We start from the raw sequence: 20,071 nt of genomic DNA on the forward strand, positions 1-20,071 counted from the left end.
TTCAAGCATAATATATATAAATAAAACCTTTAATTGATGTTATCGTTGTTGTTATTTTTCTTATATTTCTTATTATTTATATTTATATTACAATTTAAAAGAAATTGTAATTGGTGGGTCGTGGTCCCCGCCTCGTGAATAATGCCTACTGTTAAAGGGTTAAGGTCAAAGAAAAAAATCAATAAAATAAATAAATACTCATTCAATTATTAAAATTTTCATTTTAAATATTTACAATAAAAAATTTATCATTCCCATTAAAATCATAAACAAGTTGATGTGACAATTAAAAATAATTGATATAATAACAAATTTAACCCTTAATTTTACATATTATATTAATTTAGTCATAGATTTTAAAAATTACTTTTGGTTACTACTGTTCTGGGGCCTTGTAATTGGGGGTTCCAACTCTGTGTGCCATATCTAAGCTGAGCAATTGAACTCCTAGTTGTAGATATGGAATACCAATATCCCTAGAACAACTTGGTTAGTTTCATTAAGAAGAAAGTTAAGAGGTTTAAGGTTAAGAACCAAAATTCCTTACGTCAAATTGATCCCATATCAAATCTAAATTAACTACTCAATTGTTGTCTTAAGCATTAACAAGAAAAATAAAATTATCTAAGAATACATCCCCTCAAAGTGGATCACCAATGGATCCCTTATAAAATTTCATGACAATACATATCTGTAGGCAAAGAAAACAAAACTCATTTCTTAACTAAATAATCATCTTTCATCTTGAAAGCAAAATTATCTATATTAGCTGCAACACCCACATTTCTACCTATAATAGAAATTCTCTGAAAAGAAGCACTTGGAATATAAATCACAATGTCCTCATATCGTCTTGCTAAACGGGATGCAGCATCTTGATGGCAACTTCTTGATACCAATCATATTCGTTTGTCAAGCGATGATAAGTTGCTAACCAAACATGGCCAAAAGGCCCCTTCTAATTTTTTGCCTAACTTTCAAGTCAATCCTTAAAATTATAATTAAATCGATATAATATGTAAAAGTATAGGACTAAATTTGTTATTATATCAATTTTTGTAAATGTCCTTGTTAATTGTGATTTTAACGGGAGTGACTAAAATGATCGAATGATATAACGTCGATGGTTAAATTGCAAACTTTTTATTTTAGATGCCTAAAATTATAGTTTATCCATAAAAAAAATGAGAGAAAAATGATCAATTGATATATATATATATTTCAATTTTGGTTGTTGAGTATTTTCATCTCAATTCATCTGAAAAAAATTGAGAAAATGAGTTTTTTTTAATAATTTTATTATAGATTCTAATTATACCTGCTTTTTATGGCACAATGTCTAAAATTACACATAATTCTTCCCCGACCTATAGATAAGAGATAATACATTTCAGTACATTCGAGCTCACGTCTTCCTGCATTAATAACAATACTCATGTCAATCGAACTAACTTACTAAAAGTTAATAATCTTAAAAATAAAATGAACAAAATAATTGAAGTATCATAATAAAATAAAAAATATAATTCGGGGGGTCAATAAGCCCTAAAAAAACACTATGGGGAGTGGTTTGAGAGGAAGAAGAAAGAGAAAGGAAGAGAGCAGAGCTGAAGGAGGGGTTTTACCGTTTCTTTATTTAGTGTAGCAAGACAAGATAGGTGTTTGAATAATATGAGGTGAAGAAATTAAGGAAATAAAAATGAAAATATTTCAAATGGGATGTTTGATGTTCAAATGGTAATGCAAATACAAAGTAATTAGAGAAGGTACTTTTGAGGGATTGGTTCTTTTGTAAAGAAAAAAATGTTATATAATGTTTATTTATTCCCCTTTTGATGCAGCTGATCATAAACTGCAAATATTCATGTCAGAGAGCTGCAATTCTCGGCACTTCTCATGGCTAATGAAGTCTTGTTTTCCAAACTCAAATCACAAATCTTTGATAATTACCCCTCAACACCTTAACCCCACCCTCACCCTCTCCTCTCTCCCCGATGACCTTCTCTTGGAATGTCTTTCCAGGGTTCCATCCTCTTCTCTCCCTTCCCTTTCCCTCGTCTGTCGCCGTTGGTTCTACCTCATCCTCTCCCCTTCCTTCATCCTCCTCCGCCGTCAACTCCGCCTCTCCCACCCATCTCTCTTCGCCTTCTCCCCCTCTCTCTCCGGTGTCTTCTCTGCCACCCTTTCTTTTCCTTCTCCCCGCCCTGCTGCTACTTGGGACCTCTCTTTATGTCTACCCATCAACACTGCTTCACTTCACAGCCTCCCCAGGCTCGTTTCTATCGGACCCAGGATTTACATTATTGGTAGGAATTCCATGCTTAGATACAACGCTTGGACCCATCACGTTACTGCTAAATCCCCCATGCTTTTCCCTCGCAAAAAGTTCGCCGCCGCCGTGGTTTCCAACAAAATTTACGTTGCCGGTGGCGGTGGTTCCAGAGCTGCCTCCGCTGTCGAGGAATACGACCCTGAAACCGATACATGGCGCGTGGTGGCTTACTCGCAAAGGATGCGTTATGGGTGCATAGGGGCAGCGGTGGACGGCGTCTTTTACGTTATTGGTGGATTGAAAATTGGTGGGGCGTCTGGAAATGGAGCTGGTGGGATAGAAGCTCACGTGTACGCCAGTTCAATGGATTTGTACGATGTGGAAGCGCGTGTGTGGTTGCGGAGCAGGGCCGTCCCAGGTGGCGGCTGTGTTGTGGCGGCGTGCGCAGTAGCCGGATACGTGTATGTTCTAACAAGTCACGTGGTGGAACTTTCTTTTTGGCGGTTCGACGCGAGGAGAAAATGCGGCGGCGGCGGCGATGACAGCAGCGAAGGATTTGGGGAGTGGTGCAAGATGAAAAGCCCACCGATGCCGACTCAAATACGGCTGGACGGCACGGTGAGATTTTGTTGTGTAGGGGTTGGGGATAATAAAGTGATATTAGTACAAGTGGTTGGGTGCATAGATGACTTGTTGAGAAGAAGTGGAAGGAGCCAAAGGGGTTTTAAAGATGGACTTGTTTTGGTCTATGACAGTGGCGGGGGTGAGTGGAGTCGAGGGCCGGATCTGCCGGAGGTAATACGACGCGCCGCCTGTGTGAGTGTGGAGTGTTGATTGGCATAATTGCTGCTAACTTGCGCCTTTCGAAAGCTTTTGGTGATTTGTGTAGTATAAGAAGCAGACAAAATCATCGTCTGTAACATGTAGAAAGAAAAATGCCAAAAGACCATCGGGCGCCTAAATATTGATTATTTATATTCTCATATTCTTCATCCAATTGATTTCTACTTTGATCATTGGTTTTTTATTGGATCATTGGTTTTTTATTTATGCAATTTGGTCTTCATATCTGCATGTGTTTGATTCGACTCATTTTGTCAATTTCGTATATCAATTATATTTCTTTAGTGAAACATTAGACTTCACATATTTTCAATAAATCTGTAAATTAAACATAAACATAAACATAATCATTTAAAAAGGGCCTTAGGTGGAAAACCTTTCATTATCTATTCAGCTTTCACATTAGATCTCCATGCCTTTCTGGTAAACTATAACAACATTATCTTATGTTCTTCATTTAGTTATTATTTTAATTAATATTTGAAATTAAATATTTTTGCCGCTAATTTAGTAACGAAAGTAGGCTTTTTTTTATTAATTTAATAATAAATTTAATCTTTCAATTGCAACCCATTCTATCCTTTCCTTTAGCATTTTGGAGTCCAATTTTGTCAACATTATCCTTCAAAAATGATTCCTAATATATCTAGCAATGCCTTACCTTGATAAATTCCTAGAATACAATTAGAAAAAGAAAATTAAAACTAAAATTATTACTGTTTTCAAAGAAAACAATGTGGATAAGAGTTACCACAAAATATCACGACTTTCAAAAGAAACAGAGTGAATTAATATTTATGTACAAACTTTCATATAGTGGTGTCTTATGGAACTAAACCGTCATAAAAATTATCACGAAAGTGCTTGAAAAAAAATCAAAAGAGAGAGATGACTCAAATTAGTACTAGAATTTTCTAAAGAAACAATCAAAGGATAAATGAAAATTTCGAAAGGAGCATATAAAAAAAAAGTTCAAATTATTATTTAGGTATTTAAGTGATGGCAAGAAATTGTATTTCTAAAGGAAGCTATTGTAAGAAAGTGCTTGAGAAATTCAACATGCTTGGGTGTAAACTTATCAACACCTGATTGGTACGTGGAGTTAAGCTTTCAAAGTATGGAGGAAATAGAGATGATTGCAAAAGTAGAAGCGGATTTGTATTTTTTTTTATGGGCAAATTAAAATGAAAATGCACTATCTATATAAAAGAAAATATAACCAAAAATGTTGCAAGCTTCTTTTTCTTACTTGATTTCAGGCCTTAACTAGTGGAAAAGGTAAGATTCGAATGCATTCAACTCGATTGCTTCACAAAAAAATTTCATCAAAAGGTGAAACTTGAAGCAATAACCATGGGAAATATAAAATAGAAACCATGAAGGAAAAGTAGCAATGAACCTTGGCTGTCTTAAACCAATTACTCGATGCCCTTTGCAAAAGTTGGTTCGGCAACGATTCAAGGCAGCAGCTTGTTTTGTTTTGCTTCTTCTGTTAGGCAAGTAATGAAAGATTGGCGCTTTGTCGAAGGAAGCAAACAGTCATACATCCATTCCATGGCGTGCTTTCAGGATTAGGTTGTTTGTAGTTTAAAGACTAGGCTTTCCCAAGTCAATTATATCCTGTACCAAACTGTTCATTATAGTTATATTGCGGGTTAGTTGCTATCTGAGTTTGAATTCAAGTTCATTCTACAAGTCGGGAGGCTGAAACATTCACTGCTCAGTACAATATTGGCAGAACCAGCTGTTGTCCTTTGCCTCTTTCGACTACTACCACTTCCCTCCCTAGATGGAGCACTTTGCACATTCTACATGAATGACCGTACATTCATGTATGTGTCAATCTCTCTCGATAGACTTGTTGATTCGATTGATGGCGTAGACTCCTCACCAGCTTTCGTCAGCACCAACAATATTTATAGGAGTGCTTGTGCTACCTTCTTGAATACCAGTGGACTTGGAAGACCATGAACGAGGCTTCAATTTACAAAATGTATAAAAGTAATTCCTAGGTTCCACTCTTTTCCCTACAAGAATAAGCCTGAGTTCGTCAATAGCCCTGTGTGGCCACACGAACTCTGCAGGTAACACTGATTGCGTGTTCGCGCCATTCCGATCACCAATGGGTCACCAACCATTAGAGCTCAAATCCAGAAGACAAAAGTGAAACACATTCCTAACTGTCAACACTTCCTCAAGTTCCAAGCCGTGACCTCCATGAAGCCTTGCAAGTTGAGCCCACCCTACTTCGCACATAATAGGTCCCTTTTGCATACAAATGGTTTTGCTAGGGACAGACCATTTGATAGGGAATTCAAAGCCTTACCCAAATTTATTTTTCACTCACATATATTTGGAATGATTTAAGTGAAGGTTAGATGACCAATTTGAGATAATTGACTCACAGTCTTCACGAGGAGTAAAATAGAAAAGACCTAACGAACCTCCCCGATTTCAAGCCTTTAATTGGTAGAGATTCTGAAAGACAACAAGTAGTGGTGCTTCATTTCAGCGAGAACAGTTTATGAAATACACAATTGCGACCCACCACGAGAAACCAAACAATTTCCCGGGGGCTTATCCCATATTCCTCTAGTAGGTGGTAGAAGAATGGGTGAAAAGGAAGGTGAAAACCAGCGTCCAACACATGTAAATGAAGTAAAAAACCCTCTTTGATGTCACTTAACCTCCTTGCACCCTCCACAATTGAAAACTCGTAAGCGAAATTGGGCAGTTGAATGCCTCACACAGCTAGGTGTCAACTCATCTCGTCATTCTTAGTGATGCAAGGATAGGTTTTCGCCTCCACCGGAGTGTTAATCACACGATCCTCCAAATACCTTAGAAAATCACAGTCGGGCCTACCGTGACCACTGCCGCTACTACGATCACCTCCTCTTGTTCTAACCATAACTACCTACCAAACTTAGACTAACCAGAATAATGATTTGGGGAATTTCAAAATTTGTACCTTTCTCAATGACACCTCTTTTGCAAAGAATTTGAAATTCAAATGGTTGGATGATTTTAGGGTTGAACAAGGGTCATTTTAAAAAAGCCTAAAATTTGACGGTTCATTTCTTAAGTAATCGAATTATTACAATTGTATCCTTCCTATTGCATGGCAAAGCGTAATGGACAAGTTTTATACGAGAGATGTACCTAACAAGCTTTATCTCAAAGTTCTCATGTTACACATGTACCAAATATTAGAAGAGTCACTTTGTAACTCTTCTTCGACCAGGTGAAGGATAAATTGTTATGGTATTCACATCTACCCGATTCTCAGACCGACTCAGATTCCCATATCAACCTACAGCCCAATCAACAAAGCATAGCTCGCAATATGTAGTTCGCCACCATACAGTTCACCTATATGGGTTTGCATCACCATGCCGGTGAACTCCTGTCCAGGAAACACATGCTAACCTTATAGTAGGATACATGTTGACCTACATGTGGGCCTAGCTAATATGTCACATTCAAGAACTGTGTCATATAAATATGAAAATTAGCCTCCATGAAAGATAGATTCACAGAAACACTCAACAGAGCTGATATTTAATAAGTTTAAAGTGAGTTTGAGTGTATGACAAGGTATAAAGGATTCTTTTGGTAAGATGAGGAGACCTCACAATCTAACAAAATAAGAAGTTGTGGAGAGATGACGAAGAGGAAGATCAGAGAAGACTTTAGAAAAATAAATGTGATGGTAGGCGGTAATGATAGACGCAATGAGAGGCTGAAAAAGATGAGAGTTGGGGTGATTTTTGTGATTGTAGAAAGAATATTAAAGTGCTAAGTTTGCCCAAAAAATCATAAGTCCCCAAATAAAACTTTTAAACCTCTATATATAACCTTTGGAAAGAAATTATTAAAGAACAATTACAATAAGAAAGTGAGAATGAACGTGTTAAAATAATAGGTTGTAAAAGTGGGAGAAGTTACTTGTGTCACAAGCCGCAGATCAAATTCGGTGACCATTGCGCACAAAATGCCCTATAGAGGTCAATTTATTAAACCAGACTTATTTGACCCACATGAATTGGCTCAATTCATAGAACCTGGAAGAAGCCCATCTATTTGAAGCATTAGTAGCCCAATGAGACACTCTAGTCAAACTAGAGTTACCAGGGTAAATAGAATAAATCCTAAAATGATAAAATTGTATAGAGTTTAAATTGCTTAAGACTTTCAATTATACATAAGCTATAAAATAGAAGCTTCTCACTTCATTTGTATTGATCCCAGTGTATTAAGTTATTCTTGAGTTTAATATAGAGAGCATTTAATTAGTTTTGCTGCTCTTTTCGTTTCGAGTTGCTTTCACAATATTTTTCGATGCCTTAAAAACATTTTGGAAGAAAAAGCGACACTAATTTAAGTGCATTTGAAATGAAAAAATTGCCTAAAGCCGCACGAATTGCAAGACTAAAGATCTAGTCCCGTGACACTTGAACGTGAATCCATTATTTATTCAAATCCATTGTTTGTTCAACGGTTACATGAAAGTTACATCCACTAAAATATTTTAGCACGAAAGATCTTAAGTGCAAATCCATTGTTTGTTCAACGACGAAATAAGAGGGATGCACTTATATATCAAAGAAAAGTTAAGAAGTGAACTTATTAGGAATATAAAATCTGTATTTAAGCCTTCAAGCTAGGTTCTTCGCGATATCTCAAAAGTGAAACAACCCAAGAACCCTGCCAACGTTCCAACATTGTTCTCAAAAGTAATTGTTCCCAACTTGATGTTGTTCTCAAAGGTACTCTTATAGAGACCAATATTTTCCAGAACTACTATTGATAGAACAATTAGTAACCAAAAACAAGCATCTAAAGAACAAGAAAAAAACCTTAGGTAACTGGGGAACAAATAAAGGGGGAGCTTATTTTTTTAGGAAAATATTGGGTAATATAAAGCTTTTCCTCACATTTTGCAATCCCCAAAGCTTTGCATATACTGATGGCATTTACAAACACAAACTGATGTCATCCAGATATAATAACTAAATCATACAAGCAAAACCAGTTCCATCCTTCTTCTTCAACCAGGAATGGATGAATCACTCGAAGGTTCGTGCTGTTTCCAGGGGGTCACAAACAGTCGTTGAAACAAGTTCTTTATACCACTCATTTTCTTCCCGGTAAATGAAGTTTGCATCTGCATTTTAAAGTAACAGTTCCCAATCCAAATATATAAGAATGCAAATAGAACCATTAACTGCAATTATGTTGAAATAATGATGAATCTGAGTCATGTAACTTGTAACAGAGTTCAAACATCAAACTTTCTAATTTCTTTATGGAGATGAGTGGAAGGTTCTAGGTTTCAGACTTGTACTAAACTACTTGCAACTTGCCTGATAAAAATACTTCACGATAATCATCATCATCATATACAAATTGGGGAGGATCTGGGGAACCGACTCCGACAATGGTGCTTCCACTGCATTATTGGGAACCGACTCAGATTTCACTTTGGAGCAATTAAGATAAATGTATGAAATGTCAATAAAAATAGATTTAGCCATCTTATTTGGAACCCACATGATATAAATAGAAATAAATAATCTGCAGAAACAGATGACAAACAATTCCAAAATCTACATCTTAAGGTGTTATTCTTTAAAAATGGTATATGAATTGGCTTATCATTTGATATAATGGCAGATGGAATGATGGGTTTAAAGACTTGTCCGTGCATTTTCCCTATCTAATATTGTTTAAGCACAAATATGAAATATCAGGTCCTAATTGATTCTAAGTACGATACTTCACGGTAAATACTAGAATGGACATTAAAATTTAAACAGTTGCCACACAATCTTGTACCTCCCAGACATAAACACAGCATCGTACTGCCCACGGCCAGCTGCAGTTACCCGTTGCTTTAGCCGTTTAAGAGATGGTAAGACTTCAAAAGCAGGAGGTTCTGCAAATAATAGAGTTCATGTAAGGCAATACATCTCTAATCCTATTACTAAGCACCGGGCAATTTTGACTTCCTCTTAGACTAAGCTTTATTATAAAATCAGAATCTAAATTTATTTCAAAAGTTGGAGTAAAGATATGAAGGAGGGATAATTTGATGCATAAAAGCTGCAAATTTGATGAATACTTTAGTTTTTCACCACCCTCTTGAAATAAACTTTGCCTGATTATAGAAGCTTCAATTATGAGTAATTAATGAAGAAAGAAAAGGTGAATAGAAGATGCAGTTGATTCTTTAAGTACTCATACCTAAATCATTAATGCACACATCTTGAGATATTCCATTCCTTGATATCTTCTCCAGCAATGTCAAAGGATCAACATTACTTGTTTGATCTAGTCGAAGACGCTGAAAAATCAGACCTTCTCTCAGATATAAACGACAACAAGCGATAAAATTAGAGCAGAATTTGTTTGCCAGTGACCTAATATTACCTTGTAAACTTCGGCTGTTGAACATGCCTCCTTAGGCTTTATAAGAACCATTGGGATGTCTGATGGAAGAGGATGGGATATATCTTGAACAAACTGGCATATCAGCATACAGCTCATTATCATGCAAGTGTAGCAAAGGAGACGATAAACTTCATCCCAATTGAATGAGATTGCATCATGAGCTTGTGCAAGATCATAATAACTATAATATATGTTGCTCTAACTCTTTAATTTTCTTGAGGTACCCGCATTTGATGCTTATCTGGACTTGGTATAGGACATGATCCTCTAAGGACCCTCCAAATACAATGGAAATCTTGGAAAAAAGTTGATCATACCCATGTCTGACACTCCCATACAAGTCCAAGTAACACAAACTATGATAAGAAAACAGATCTGCGCACAAATTTCACTCTAAAACAAATATGAAAAAATACACGATGCCTATGAGTCCTACTGCCAGTCCTAAAAGGAACCAAGGAAGCTTTAGTTCTGTGCAAATTAAATGTGCATTAGAATTTGTCAAATTCAAAATTTTGAACTGGAACGAGAAACGACAGCACTAAAATTGAAGTTATCATCAGAGAAGGATTCTAAAACAGGCCTCATTACCTAACTCATAAAACAGTCAAAATATTCCCACATGTTTTCCAATCAAAGGACAAGGTAAAATATCATCATACCTCACCTCGACCAGTACAATAAGCAGCTCCATGTGAGAAAAAGAATGGAATATCTGAACCTATCTCACTCGACCATTGCTGGAGCTCCTTTTCAGTTGCAACAGAACCATTGAACTGATTAGCGGCCCAAAGTGCGGTTGCTGCATTGCTGCTTCCACCACCAAGCCCTGCCCCAGTAGGCACCTTTTTATCAAGATGAACCTATCCATGCCATTCGAATAAAAAACAATATAAGCCAAAATAGTTTTGAAATACACCACAATTTTGCAGAAGCACATATATTCAAATAAAAATGTAAAATTTTGAGGTTTCATCTTGCATCTTTTACCCAAAAGAAGTTGGAACTGCCAGTTTTCTTCCTGTAGAGGTTAAGGGCTTTAATAATCTGAAACAAGGAAGAACAAATTTAGGAACGCAAGAAAAAAAAGGCAGCCGAATGAATTGCAGTAAGTTCGAAACCTCACCAAGTTTTTATCATCAAGGGGGACACCAGAGACATTGGTTGACAAACGATCCTTGGTTTTGGATGGCGACAAAGAGAATTTAATTACATCCCCGAGACTAATTGTCTGGATCCACAAACAAAGCGTAAGGATCAACTTCAGGCACTTTTGGGGTCAACTACGAGACTGAGTTCAATATATATATATCAATTAAGGGAAAAATACAAACTTACATGAAAGAGAGATGCTAAATCATGATACCCATCTTCCCTTTTGTTGGTAATTCTCAAGAAAACATTAATCTATACCAAAAAATTAAAATCAAAAGTACGGGGGGTTGCAAATTTGCAATTGAGAGCATACAAAAGATTTCAATTCAAGCCAAACCAAATGGAACAAATTACCTTACAAGGTGAGAACAAAGTAAGTCTTGAAAACGGAGCTTCCTTGTCCACTTCATCTGCTAACTTGTTTAGCCTCTCATCAGGGTCATATACAATCTAAACGAGATGAAAATTAATAGAACCCATGAAAAATAATGAACTGTTTTTTTGGCCAAAATGAAAAATAATTAATTAAGGTTTCAACTTTAGAAAACCAAAGGAAAGCAAATAAAGAGTAAAGAAAAGAAGAACCTCTAACTGTTTCTTGGATGCTTTGACAAATGGGGTTCTTTGAAATTGAAGCTTTGATGGGGGAGTATTTGAGAAGCCACAATTTTTGAAGGCAGAAGAGAAGAAGAGACTGTGATTACAGAGCAAATGAGAGGAAGCCATGGATGTTCAAGACAGAAGCTTTGTAATCTTAAAAGCACATGAAGAAATTATTCAAATAATTGAATTATTAGAGTGGGGATACTAGGATTCGAATCAAAAGAAATGGAATGGAATCCTGTTTTCTAATTTGTGTTAGCTGACGACCATGTAAGATACAAATGAATTGGGTACATCATTTTTGGTTTAATTTTCTGAACAATTTAGTTTAATTGTTTAAAATAAAATTTTCAACAAATTGTAAAAAAATCATAAATATTCAAATAGTAATAATAATAACATAAACATTTTTTTTTATAGAAAATAACATAAACATTTATTTTCTAGATTATGAGGAATAAATATTAAAACATTTCATATATTAACTTTGATTTTGTATAATTATACACAAGAAATTTTGAATGTGGTTCAAATGTAGACATGAGATTTTAATTATGATTCGATTGCGCATATTTAAATGAATAAATGCATCAATTTATTTTTATATTAGATATATATATATATAATTATTTGTATTGCAATATATAAACTTAAAATTGTATTATATTTGTAATTGTGTTAGTAATTTGTAAAAATTGAATTAAGTTAATGTTTTTTTGTATAAAATTACACACAATCAAATTTTATGTATAGCATTACATATTGAACTAAAGTTCATGTGTAGTTTTAAGATTTACCCCACTAATTCAATTTTATCCTCTTATATTTTAAAGTTCACACTTTAACCCCTACACTTTTCACAACATTATAATTTAGTCTATATCTCAAATTAACATCACTCAATACATAAGCATTTTCAATTTCCTTCGATATTCAACTACCTTCCCTACTATCATTGATAAATCACATTTTATTTACTCTGAAAAATCTACTTGTATATTTCCGCAATAACACTACCTATGACCTAAGGGGTTTAGGGATGTTATAGACTAAACCTAAAAAACGAGGATTTTCTTAATCGTTTTTTTTTGTTATTTAAGTTGTAAAAATTCAACTTGATTTGAACTTGAAAAACTAAGTTACTTATTTGATTTGTTTCGAAAATCCGAATAAATCAATTCAATTATCTCTAAATTTGAAAAAAAATATAATTTTTTCGAGTTGAATTGGATTTTGCTTACCGTTAAACGAAAAAGTGATATAAAGCAATATGGAGTAGTTGAGATTTTTTATATAGCTCTTTTTAATAATTTGACTTGATTTTATCATTTTTAAGACATTTTACTAACTTAATTGATTGAGTTTGTGTCACTTGACTCGTGACGCTACATAAAATTTTATATTAGTAATAGATAATATTCAAATATAAGGCATATTGTATTCTATAATTTAAAAGAATGATGTGATTTATGTTAATGAGGTTCACGAGTGTTAGCAAAGGTTGAAGTCTTAGGACTTTGTTGCCCCACACTTGATTTCCATTTTAACCGATATACATTTTCTTGAGAGTTACTTTCCAACAACTAATAGAAACTGATTCCATTGACAATTGGTAAGAAAATCCACCTAGATGAAGCCGTTTAGAGTTACTTTTCCACAAGTGATTCCATTGATAACCATTGATAATTAGTTGGGAAATTACTTTCCCATGTAAATGGAAAGTAAGAAGAATTTATTAGGACAAAATTAGCCTTAATTTTATTTGTATTTAGGATCAAGATAATTTCAAGTTATATATCAGTATATGAATATTAATATACAAATTCTTTTTCAAATGTATTCATGTAACTGATTCAACCAAAACGTAAGTAATCATACTTTATGGGTTGACTCAAATATTTATTAATGATAATGATTATTAAAAATATTACTATTAAATATTTAATTCAAATATTTATTAATAATAAAATTAATAAACATATTAAAATATAATGGTAATTTTGTAAACTGTCATTATATTCACGCTTATTAAATAAGACTAAATAAGTGCATAAGGGTAATTTTATAAACTACAATTATATTTTCAAATTCCCATTATATACCTCTAATATTTGAATTGGGTTTAAAAATAAAAAATATTATTTGAAAGATTTTTATATTTTTAAAACTTCTTATATTTCATTAATTTTCTTTTAAAATTACTCTTATTTTTTAAAAAAATATATGAATTTTTAATATATAAATCAGAAAATATGGAAGAATTTAATCTAAATTTTATTTATTAAACAAATTTTGAAAATAAAATTCATAAATATTAATAAATATAATCCATTAATTTAAAAAATAATCCAAAACATCATCTTCATCATTTTGGCTTTCTTCCACTGAACCTCCATGGTTATTTAGCTTGAAGTTTCGACCTTGTTTATGTACATGCATGTAAGTCCGTTTTTCAACCATTTTTAATGAATTTTATGTTTTTGAGATCGTTATAGCTTAATCTATCTAGCCTAATGACAATTTGGAAATACTGTCAAAGTTTTTAAAACTTTTCATTGATATTCTTGTAGCTTTTTAGTTGATAATGGTTTAGTTTGAAGCTTGATGTTGAAATATGACTATTTTGTAAAGTGATTTTGAATAGTTTTTAAGTTTAAGGACTAAATTGACAATTTGTTAAATTTTGCATGGTTTTCTTGTAAAATTTCAATATTAGAGAGTTTATTATGTATGATTAAGAATTTGACAATATGAGTTTATGGGTTAATTGTGGAAATAAGCTTGTTTCGGTTTGAAAGACTAAATTGAATAAAATGTAAAAATTGAAGGCAATTGTGGAAAATGTTAATAAAATAGTCATATACATCAAATGGATTTTGTAAATTATTTGGGGCTGATAATTGAATTAAATCATCATATAGATCAAGAACCGGTAAAAAATTATGGAAAAGAGAAAATTGTTAACTAGTTTCTAATATTGCTATCTCTGCAATTTAGCCCCAGTAAGTTCATACGGTTTAATTTAATATAATTTTTAATACTAATAGGTTATTTTGGCATAAGATAGGATATAATTGGCATGCTAATAGGTTATTTTGGGCACTGTACAGGATTGACTTGTGATAAGGTGATGATTCTTGACTTGTTATTATACACTAAATCTACCGGAGCTCAGCATTTGTTGCGTACTACCGAGTTATATTTATAGTGATTCTGGCGTGTTTTTGGGGGTGGATGTAAAGTCTATGGGCTTGGTACTTGGTGCCCAGGTGTGTTTCTAGAGCGATGTTAGCCTATGAGATAGGCACTTAGTGCCCAACCGTGTTCCTGGTTGGATTGGCTTGGTTGAGCATTCTAGCGTGTCTTGGGTGGATAACTGCATATCCGTATCTGTTTATATCGTTCATCGGGTAAATTTTCAATGTTTAAATAACATGATGATGATATGTATTTTATAATGGTTATGATTCCTTATTGATGACTTGTATGTGTTTTCATGATTTCTGATATTATATCGCCACTTGGTATTGCATGATATCGTGAATATGATATGATTAAATGCCTCGTATATATATGAAACTCACCTATTGAATGGTTGTGGATGACAAGATTAATGTTAGCTAACAAACTTGTTAAACTATGATTAAACAGTAAGTTATATCGTTTCAACCTATAAACTTACTAAGCTCCTTGAGCTTATTCATGTCTTTTTTACTATTTTCTTGTAGATATCGTTTTGCAGAACTGAAGAATCAGATCAAGTGGAAGATCACACTATCCAACCATCTTTTTGGTAGACATGAAATCGTTATGCTTTAGTTTTGTGACATGTAATAGGAGTATTTGGTATATGTACATATGTGTTCATGAAAGTATATAAATATGCTTTGTGTTTGCACAAGTTATATACATGTGTTTGATGGCTAAATGGTAAAGATGTTCATGGTTTATATTGAAAATTTTGAATGTGGATTGTGTATGATATATAATAGAATGACATGAAATGTTGATATTTGGTAATTTGTGATAGAAAGAATGATTGGTGATAGCTTTGATGGATGTTGTGGTAAAATGGTTGGAAATGGAATTTGGATGTCATGAATATGATATTTGCATTAGTTCTTTTATTGGTTATGGCATTAGAAAATGTGACTTGGTTCATGGATATAAGTTGGTGATTGAAATATGGCATTTTGGTACTTTATATGACATAGTTTTTGCTAAGCATGAGTTGATAGAAAATGAAGTTGAATGTTAGGTTTGAATGTTGGTTGTGATGATGTTTTATGACATACTGGTTAGAATTAGGTAAATGACATGTTTTGGTATGTTTTTGGTGTAATTTGAACAGGTTAAATGATTGATCAATGACATACTTGTGGCTTAAGTAAGCATGAAATGGTTTGACTTGTTTTTAAAGGTACATTTCAAGTCACATAGGTTGAAACATGACTGTGTGCCTTACACGGGTTCTTGGCATGGTCGTGTGGTCTGTGTAATTTAGTTTTCATTTTGCACACATGGACACAGTTAGTTACACAGTCGTGTATTTCCTTCTACACAGTTTTCATCCTCCTACACAGTTGTATAACATGGCCATGTCCCATAGCACCACATGGCTTAAACTTGTCACATGGCCATATGACCTCTATTGTTTATTTTCATGTAACCATAATCCGGTGATGGAGATGGGCAAGGGGTGTAACATTTATTAGTATCAAAGCTACATTTAGTATATTCTCGGGCTGAACGTAGTGTCTAGAGTCGAGAAATTACATGCCACATAAATCTGTGATAATGTGATGTTATTTGATCCGATATAATCATGTTTTTCTTATAAATTTAAAGATATAGGCAGAACCCAATCATGCTGCCACTGATGAGGTAGGCAGAATGTCCCAGCTTCCAAGCAGGAAGTAAGCCATAGTCTACTAGTTCTGCAAATGTTAAAAAGTGAGTTAGGAATGCCTTTTTTGGCATGATTTGTAATACTCATAACCCATTTTTGTCACCAAAATAGGGTTACAGAGTATTACCATACAATTCGAAACATTCCACAACAATAGCATCCAATTCATCAAATTAATTAACAATATTCATAAATAATTTGTAATGAATCAAGATACATATTCACAGGACTTAAATCGAGTCTACAAGGCCCTAGAAATAATTTAGGAACAATCAGGGACCAATTCGGAACAAAATAGGAGATTTGAGACAAAAATGAAAAATTTTCAAAGTAGGGGTCACACAGCTGTGTGTCTAAGCTGTGTGATAGAGCATGGACCATGTGGCTCCAGAGCATGGACCGTGTGGCTATCCTACACACCCATGTATGATCGCACACACCCATGTGCATGGGTCATCTAGCTTTCTAACTTGGGTCACACGATCGTGTCGCAGCCCGTGTGCCTGCTTGTATAATCTCTGCACCTAACTTGCTAGGGGCACACACCCGTATGTGACACACGATTGTGTGACAGCCTGTGTCCCAGGCCATGTGGCCATACCATACGCCCGTGTTCATAGGTTATGTAACTTTTTGACTTGGGTCACATAGCTATGTCGCAACCCGTGTGAACCCTGCACCTAACACGCCCATGTGTGACACATGACTGTGTGAGAGCCCGTGTCCTAGGCCATGTGTACCCAAAGGTGACCAAAATCATGCTCATTTTCCATCCAATTACATAGGTACCTAAACCAATTCATAACACATGATCACAAGACTAGAACCACACTTAAAAGAAACCAAAACATGTCAATTTCAACCACTTAATATCAAACCAATGTGTCATACATGAAGTTCCAAAGTAATGCTCATACCCGAACATTATCATTTCATATCACCTACAAGTCATAACATACACACCTATCTCAATCTCATCATACCATACTTAAACGTGATACTTACCATTCCCTGGACAAAACACTTGAGCTCAACTTTGAGTTTAACAAGCATGCCATATAAGGGTACCATTCCACAACATCAAACATATCAAAACACCACACATAACTATGAAACATTACAAACATAATCGTTTTCCCTATTACATGCCATATAACCAAAATGTTTACAAAATTTACCAAAAGAGTCCTTAGAATAGTGTGATTCTGCGAGTTGATCCAATCTCCCCTCCACAAAATGTACTACAAGAAAAGGAACAAGACACTAGTAAGCTTACGAAAGCTTAGTAAGTTCAATGATTAAACGATAATCTTATAGGATTGAACATAAATAAACAATGTATAAGATTTAATAAACTAAGTTTCTGTCAATCACAGTTCACAACAGGAGAGTATTGCACAATATAATAATTCAAATCATATTCCATATTACTATTAAATCAACTTTCCAAAAACACTTATACTTGGATAATTCACATCATCAAAATGCCATATGAGAAATGATCATAAACCAATTCATAGTTCTAACAATATCTTATTTCAGGTAATCGATCGAAAGGGTATCACTCATTTGAGTTAACATTTATAACTTTAACCGGCTCATGATGCTGCTCACACAAGCTGTAGAGAATCCACAACACATGCAAGATATCAAGCCATCACTACGGTCTATATCACGGTACATAGTACCTGCTAAATGATCACCAACTCAAAGCTTGCTATATAATAATCGGCCCATGACCTGCTATTCAGGTACACCACGTACACATTATACTCATTTATTTTTATTCTTTAAGCATTCAATGGATGGTTAAAACATTAGATCAAAGTCTAATAAAACATATAGTATGTAAGAAACTGTTATAAACATAAAAAATAATAGCACGAACTTATTGGACTGATTTGCTTTAACAGCCAAAGTACAATGACTACTCAGCTCCCTTGTCCTTTCCACGGTTATAAATACATTCTTGATCTAAAAAAAATAATTTCGTTCAATTAACAAATACCAACAGAAAAATTAACTTACCTTGTGCTAATAAGTCCTTTTTTACATTTTTATGAAATTATCCCAACATTTTACTTTTATGCAATTTGGTCACTAGGCTCAAAACATGCAATTTAACCATTTTCATTCAAATATAAGCTTAGCCGAACATTCAAGAGCCTCAATTCAGTCCCATATTTTCAATTATTTCACATCAAGTATAAGTATTTTTACTATTTTTATATTTTAGTCCTTAAATGTTAAAATCATCAAAAACTACTTTACAAAATAATTCCAACTAACAACCAAACTTAATATTCTTCCATAAAAATTCAAGACTAACTCAAAATAATCAATGGTATAATCCAAAATGTTTGACAGTTTTACAAATTAGTCCTCGAATTAGCTAGACCAAGCTAAACGAGCTCAAAAATATAAAAATTACTAAAAACGGGCTAGAAAATCACTTACAAGCTTGAAGCTTTGTTGGCTGAACCCTAAGGTGTTCTAATGGAGATTTATCCTTCTAATTTTGATGAAGAAAACATTTGATGAAAATGATATTATCTCATTTTACTTAATTTAATCTTTTTTTTATTTCCTTGCCATTTTACCCTGTAATTTACACATGAATTTCTAGCTAATTCAAAGTCAAAATTATACCCTAACCTCCCTAATGATATAATTACTATTTAATTCTATTATCTTAGCTTTATTTATCTTTTTAGTAACTTTAACTATTGAAAACCAAATTTTCTCATCCTTTGTTATTTAGTCATTTCTACTTAATTAACAATCTAAACGATAAAATTACTTAACTAAAATTTAATACTTCACTAATAACCTCGTAAATATTAATTAATTAATTAATATTTACGGTTCGACCATCAGAGTTGTGGTCTCAAAATCATTGTTTCTGACACCATTGAAAAATGGATCGTTACATGATTGGTCAGGGGTTCACATAATTTATACGACCCATTCCTGCAGCTTAACAACCTCTACCCTCTATTTTGCCTCCCATGGCACCCCCATGTTCTCAAACAACTGAATTAGTTCGATGGCCCTCGACCGGCAAAATTAAAAAGTGTGATGTCAAAAAATTTAGAGGTAAAACAGATGATGATCCAGCTAGGGTTGAGTATCAGCTTGAAAATATCCCGAGGGTTTTTGATGAGACGGCATGTTCACGTGATGATTATCGCATGTGTGTTGTATCGTTGATTAAAGATAAGGCCTATAACTGGTGGTCGACTTTAATAGTGGTTGTACTGAGAGATAGAGTTAACCGAGATTTCTTCAGATTCAAGTTTAGAAAGAAATACGTCATCAAATGAATGGAATAAAATAAGGAAATAAATCTGTAGCTGAGTATGAGCAAGAATTTGTATAGCTCAGTAAATATGCTTGGGAAATTGTACTGATCAAAGAAGAAATTGAATCTATTTTGAAAATGGCTTAAACGATGAAATTAAAATGCTTGTTGGAGAATGAAATTACAAGAATTTGTGGTGTTATCCGAATGTGCACAAAAGATGGAAGAAATATGTAACAACAAGAAACCAAATGAAAGAAAAGTTTGGGATTTTGATAAATGGAGTTCATCCATACTATTTTTTGCACCTCCTTCAATGAAATTGAGGGAAGCTTTTAGCCGATTTAATTTGCCAACTGGGTTTTCGAGTAGAAAAAAAATTGTGGCAAAATGATTCAATATTTCAGTCAATACCAGCGGATAGTGTAACAGATAAAAATTTAATTATATACTGGTGAATTATATATTGGTGAATATAAGACCAAATTGGGTGCATGTTTTAGATGTGGATCGACTGATGATTTCATAAGAAATT

The 20,071-nt window shown here is 33.8% G+C and overlaps 2 protein-coding genes across 2 annotated transcripts; one reads left to right on the forward strand and one right to left on the reverse strand.

The window, feature by feature from the left end:
- The first annotated feature begins 1,442 nt into the window (after positions 1-1,442).
- LOC107956064 (F-box/kelch-repeat protein At5g26960) lies at positions 1,443-3,299 on the forward strand. The gene has a single exon (XM_016891814.2). It carries the CDS (start codon positions 1,814-1,816, stop codon positions 3,104-3,106), a length of 1,293 nt encoding a protein of 430 aa, XP_016747303.2. The 5' UTR covers positions 1,443-1,813; the 3' UTR covers positions 3,107-3,299.
- A 4,442-nt stretch (positions 3,300-7,741) lies between these two features.
- LOC107954336 (4-diphosphocytidyl-2-C-methyl-D-erythritol kinase, chloroplastic) lies at positions 7,742-11,681 on the reverse strand. The gene is made up of 11 exons (XM_016889871.2): positions 11,309-11,681; positions 11,078-11,173; positions 10,907-10,975; positions 10,695-10,799; positions 10,559-10,615; positions 10,231-10,431; positions 9,548-9,640; positions 9,362-9,461; positions 8,954-9,053; positions 8,482-8,567; positions 7,742-8,282 (listed from the first exon to the last, which is right to left on the reverse strand). Exons 1-11 carry the CDS (start codon positions 11,447-11,449, stop codon positions 8,185-8,187), a joined length of 1,146 nt encoding a protein of 381 aa, XP_016745360.1. The 5' UTR covers positions 11,450-11,681; the 3' UTR covers positions 7,742-8,184.
- Positions 11,682-20,071: the final 8,390 nt, after the last annotated feature.

This window comes from Gossypium hirsutum, chromosome D07 (assembly GCF_007990345.1).
Source record: "Gossypium hirsutum isolate 1008001.06 chromosome D07, Gossypium_hirsutum_v2.1, whole genome shotgun sequence".
NCBI classification, from domain to species: Eukaryota; Viridiplantae; Streptophyta; class Magnoliopsida; order Malvales; family Malvaceae; genus Gossypium; species Gossypium hirsutum.